This window comes from Symphalangus syndactylus, chromosome 17 (genome assembly GCF_028878055.3).
Source record: "Symphalangus syndactylus isolate Jambi chromosome 17, NHGRI_mSymSyn1-v2.1_pri, whole genome shotgun sequence".
Lineage (NCBI taxonomy): Eukaryota > Metazoa > Chordata > Mammalia > Primates > Hylobatidae > Symphalangus > Symphalangus syndactylus.
In genome coordinates, this window is record NC_072439.2 from 12882932 (window position 1) to 12888931 (window position 6000).

At 51.4% G+C, this 6000-nt stretch overlaps 1 protein-coding gene across 1 annotated transcript in view; it reads left to right on the plus strand.

The window, feature by feature from the left end:
• Positions 1-5357, plus strand: part of GNA15 (G protein subunit alpha 15) — a 30609-nt gene extending 25252 nt beyond the window's left edge. The window contains exon 7 of the mRNA XM_055248360.2: positions 4401-5357. Coding sequence (XP_055104335.1) covers positions 4401-4627 — 227 coding nt within the window. The 3' untranslated portion in view covers positions 4628-5357. The remainder of the gene's footprint in view (positions 1-4400) is intronic.
• The last annotated feature ends 643 nt before the right edge of the window (positions 5358-6000 follow it).

The following is a 6000-nucleotide window of genomic DNA, read 5'->3' on the forward strand; positions in this document are numbered from 1 at the left end:
CTCGGCTCACTGCAAGCTCCACCTCCCGGGTTCACACCATTCTCCTGCCTCAGCCTCTCCGAGTAGCTGGGACTACAGGCGCCCGCCACCACGCCCGGCTAATTTTTTTTGTATTTTTAGTAGAGACGGGGTTTCACCGTGGTCTCGATCTCCTGACCTCGTGATCCGCCCGCCTCGGCCTCCCAAAGTGCTGGGATTACAAGCGTGAGCCACTGCGCCTGGCCTGCCTAGGTTTTAAGAATGATTCTTTTTCTTTTCTTTCTTTTTTTTTCTTCTTTTTGAGACAGAGTCTCACTCTGTCGCCCAGGCTGGAGTACAGTGGTGCAATCTTGGCTCATGGCAACCTCCAACTCCCGGGTTCAAGTGATTCTCCTGCCTCAGCCTCCCGAGTAGCTGTGACTACAGGCACGTGCTATCAAGCCTGGCTAATTTTTAGTAGCTTCCTGTCCTATTTTTAGTAGAGATGGAGTTTCACCATGTTGGTCAGGCTGGTCTCGAACTCCTGACCTCAAGTGATCCACCTACCTCAGCCTCCCAAAGTGCTGGGATTACAGGCGTGAGCCACCGCATCTGGCCAGACGTTTCTTTTTCTAATCTGTCATAGTTATCTCATCTATCCCTAATTGGATAGCAATTTCTTTTCCTTTAATCCATTTTTTCTTTAAATTTTTTTTGTTTTTTGAGACAGAGTCTTGCTCTGCTGCCCAGGCTAGAGTGCAGTGGCACGATCTCGGCTCACTGCAAGCTCCGCCTCCTGGGTTCACACCATTCTGCTGCCTCAGCCTCCCGAGTAGCTGGGATTACAGGCGCCCGCCACCATGTACAGCTAATTTTTTGTATTTTTGGTCGAGATGGGGTTTCATCATGTTACCCAGGATGGTCTCAATCTCCTGACCTCGTGATCCACCTGTCTTGGCCTCCCAAAGTGCTGGGATTACAGGTGTGAGCCATCATGCCCGGCCTATTTTTTCTTTAATTTCTTTTTTTTTTTTTTTTGAGACGGAGTTTCGCTCTTTTTGCTCAGGCTGGAGTGCAATGGCGTGATCTCGGCTCACCGCAACCTCCACCTCCCAGGTTCAAGCGATTCTCCTGCCTCAGCCTCCTGAGTAGCTGGGATTACAGGCATGCACCACCACTCAGGCTAATTTTGTATTTTTAGTAGAGATGGGGTTTCTCCATGTTGGTCAGGCTGGTCTTGGACTCCTGACCTCAGGTGATCCACCCGCCTCGGCCTCAAAGTGCTAGGATTACAGACGTGAGCCACCGTGCCTGGCCTTTTTCTTTAATTTTTAAAAGCAGAGCCTTGAACAATGTTTCCAAAGCACACAGCTTAGTTTTGTAATACAATGATCGTCTTTCATGCGGCACTTGTAGCTGTAGATTTGCATAACGTTTCTTTTAATTGCATATGAATCAAGACACATACAATGGGCAAAAACAGGTTTGGGAACAAACTCAATCCATCCAGAGGGTGAAAGGGCCACAGGGCAACTACAGAGAAACACCATCTAGTGTTGGGCACCACTTAGTATATTTTACAAAGGGGAGGCAGAGCTGTGGTTAATCCAGGGACCCACGTGGGGAAGGTACATATTCACTAGCACTTTCCCCAGAACACCACTGTGAGGATAAAGTGTGGTGGTGGAAGTGTCCTGCTTAGCTACTGCCGAGTAGCAAACCGTCCCCAAACTTAGTGACTTAAACTGGCCATTTTCCTTTGCTCATGATTTTGTGGGTCAGGAATTTGGGAAGGGTTGAGCTGGGTAAGTTCATCTCTGATCCATGTGACATCAGCTGGGCTCCCCGGGACTGGAGATACACTTCCAAGATGGCTTCTTCCTCCACATGTCTGGTGCCTTCGCGCTCTTGGCGCTCTTGGCCTCTCTCTCTGTGTCTCTCCCTGCCTCCCTCTCCCATCTCATCTCTCTCTCCTCCCCTTTCTTCTAGTCTCTCTCTTTCCTTTTCCACCTCCCCTGTTCTCTCTCTCTCCATCTGGGGCCTCATGATCCACAGCCTCCTCACATAGTTTGAGCTTACTCAACAATATGGCTGCCTCAGGGTAGACAAACTGCAGCCCAGGTGGAAGCTGCTTCTCATGATAGCCTCAGAAGTGTCAGACGTTACTCTGCCACATTCTGTTTGTCAAGCCCATCACTCATATCAGCCTGGATTCAAAAGAAAGAGACTCCACCTTTTGAAGGAAGAATGATACATGCATACAGGGAGGGAAGGAAGTGACGGCAGCCATCTTGGAGACAACTTGCCTTCATGTCCTGGGTAGGCCATAACAAAGTACCACAAACTGGGTGGCTTAAAACAACAGGAAACAACAGAAGTCCAAAGTTAAGGTATTGGCAGGGTTGGTTCCTTTTGGAGGCTCTGAGGGAAAATCCATTCCATGCTTCTGTCTCAGCTTCTGGTGGTGGCCTACAATCCTTAGCTTGTAGACATATCACTGCATTCTCTGCCTCCATGTTCACACGGCTGTCTTCTCACCATGCCTTTCTGTGTCCTCTCCTGTTGTTATAAGGCCACCAGTCATTGGATTTAGAGCCCATACTTTGGTATTACCTCTTTTTTTTTTTTTTTTGAGACAAGATCTTGCTCTGTTGCCCAGGCTGGAGTCCAGTGGTGTGATCACAGTTCATTGCCTCAACCTCCTGGGCACAGGTGATCCTCCCACCTCAGCCTCCTGAGTTGCTGGGACTACAGGCGCACACCACCACACCTGAGTAATTTTTGTATATTTCTGTAGAGACAGGTTTTCGCCATGTTGCCCAGGCTGATCTGGAACTCTTGGGCCCAACTACACATCTGTCATCCACCTGCCTCAGCCTCCCAAAGTGCTAGGATTACAGGCGTGAGCCATCATGCCCGGCCATGACCTAATTTAACTTAACTAATTACATCTGCAAATATCTGATTTTTAAAAGTCATATTCTGAGGTTCTAGGTGGACATGAATTTTGGGGGACACTGTTCACCTCAATATACAAGCAACCATAGTAGATGAGTCCTTAGTACATGCTTGACACCAGGTCCACAATCAGTAAACATAAACTTTGGTGAAGTCACCAGGTTTTGACCCCTGGTCTTGTCATGTCTCAGAGCCTATGAGGCCAATTTTAGCCAATCATACCCACAAGATACAGGGTCTGGGAGATAGATGTCAAGTTGTTCCAGGATGGTGGCCTGGACAGCCCCTCTTCCCTGCCGAGCAGCCCTGGGAATCAGCTCATAGTTTAGAGAATTTGGGAACAGGATAAGGTAGATATTTTTTCATTAAAGTCAAAGGGAACCACCCATGACTCATCCTTGTCTCCCAGCACAAATGGCTGGTGCACCCTTTGCTGACTGTCAGCTCTTCCCTCCGCTGTGCTAAATAATATTTGTGATAATAATAAGAAACCATACTTTGGGAGGCTGAGGCGTGCAGATCACTTGAGGTCAGGAGTTCGAGACCAGTCTGGCCAATATGGCAAAACCCCATCTCTATTAAAAATACAAAAATTAGCTGGGTGTGGTGGCGAGGGCCTGTAATCCCAGTTACTCAGGAGGCTGAGGCAGGAGAATCTCTTGAACCCAGGAGGTGGAAGTTGCAGTGAGCTGAGATCATGCCACTTCACTCCAGCCTGGGAGACAAAGCGAGACTCTGTCTCAAAATAATAATAATAATAAAATTAATAACAGTAGCTAACACATCTACCGCACGCGTGGAAGCACTCTACATAGCTTGTGTAATCTTCATGTTAAAACCCTATGCAGGGCTGGGCACAGTGGCTCACGCCTGTAATCCCAGCGCTTTGGGAGGTCAAGGCGGGCGGATCATTTGAGGTCAGGAGTTTGAGACCAGCCTGGCCAACAGGGCAAAACCCCATCTCTACTAAAAATACAAAAATTAGCTGGGTGTGGTGGCAGGCGCCTGTAATCCCAGCTACTGCCAAGATCGCGCCATTGCACTCCCGCCTGGGCAACAGAGCGAGGCTCCATCTCAAAGAAAAAAAAAAAAAAAGGACTCTCTTCCCCTTGTTTGGCCTTGATGCCCCCATCTTCACAGTCCTAGGATATTTGTCTCTGCAATTCCAGTCTTCCAACTCCACTGACTGGGAGCGAGGCCAAAAGAGTCTCTCTTTAACACAGTTCTGCCCAAAGTCCCAGAGCTGGGTCTCATTGGCCCATTTCAGGTCACATGACGCCTGTGAGACCATCTCCTGTGCTCCCATTGGCTGGGCCTGAGTCATGTGACCAGCTACGACTACAAAAGATGGAGTCAACGCACAGAAAAATGACAGGCACGATCCCTGGGGCCCTTCAGCCCTGGTTACGGGGAAGAGGGTCTCCAGAGGCCCCCTGGGTCCAAAGAGGGAGGGTCCTCACCCCCTTCCCACACTGTTTCCCCAGGCCCTAAGCAGGATGCTGAGGCAGCCAAGAGGTTCATCCTGGACATGTACACGAGGATGTACACCGGCTTCGTGGACGGCCCCGAGGGCAGCAAGAAGGGTGCGCGCTCCCGACGTCTCTTCAGCCACTACACATGTGCCACAGACACACAGAACATCCGCAAAGTCTTCAAGGACGTGCGGGACTCGGTGCTCGCCCGCTACCTGGACGAGATCAACCTGCTGTGACCCAGGCCCCACCTGGGGCAGGCGGCACCGGCGGGCGGGTGGGAGGTGGGAGTGGCTGCAGGGACCCCTAGTGTCCCTGGTCTATCTCTCCAGTCTCGGCCCACAGGCGAGTGAGTCCGGGGACGGACGGCCCGCTGCTGGCCGCTCTCTTCTCTGCCTCTCACCAGGACAGCCGCCCCTCAGGGTACTCCTTCCCTTGCTTGACTCAATTTCCCTCCTTTGAAAGGGAAGGAGCAAAACGGCCATTTGGGATGCCAGGGTGGATGAAAAGGTGAAGAAATCAGGGGATTGAGGACTTGGGTGGGTGGGCATCTCTCAGGAGCCCCATCTCTGGGCATGTCACCTCCTGGGCAGGGTTCTGGGACCCTCTGTGGGTGACGCACACCCTGGGATGGGGCTAGTAGATCCTTCAGGCGCCTTCGGGCGTGGACTCTGGCGCGCTCTAGTGGACAGAAGAAGGAACGCCTTCCAGGAACCTGCGGACTAGGGATGCAGGGGCCTCCCTTTGCAAGGGGTAACAGACCGCTGGAAAACACTGTCCCTTTCAGAGCTCGGTGGCTTACAGCGAGTCCTGCCCTGGTTTGCGGACGACAGAAATCGCGGCCTACAAGCATCCCCCCATCCCTTGCAGGCTGGGGGCTGGGCATGCTGCATCTTAACCTTCTGTATTTATTCCCTCACCTTCTGCAGGGCTCCGTGCGGGCTGAAATTAAAGATTTCTTAGAGGCTATGTCGCCAGCACTCTGCATTCCTTTCTCGGCTTACCTGTCCCAGGGGGCAGTGGTTACAGTGCGGGGAGCAACGTGGAGTAGGAAGGAAAAAAGTTATACTTCTTGTCTACCCACCTGTCCCGGCCATGGTACCCAGAACTGTGGAGGCTGTGAGTCCTGCAAGCCGGGATGTGGAGTCCAACCTCCCTCCCTGGCTGCGGGGGGACATTGAAGCAGACTCCTCCGTGGCTACTGACCTGAAATTCCAGTAGCAGCCACCACCCAGCTTTGAGAATGCCTCTTACTATCCTCAGGGCAGTGTTCTGTGGTGCAAGCCATAGCACCCCACTTTACAGATGAGGAAACCAAGGCACAGAGAAGTGGAGTAATTTGACTAAGCTCACACGCCTGGAATTGACAGAGGCAGGAGCCTGTTCCTACGTTGAACAGATTTGTGATTTTTTGTTTGTTTGTTTTTTGAGACAATCTCGCTCTATTGCCCAGGCTGGGGTGCAGTGGTGCGATCTCGGTTCACTGCAGCCTCTGCCTCCTAGGTTCAAGCGATTCTCATGCCGCAGCCTCTGCCTCCTAGGTTCAAGCGATTCTCATGCCTCAGGCTCTCGAGTAGCTGGGATTACAGGCACGCACCACCACACCTGGCTA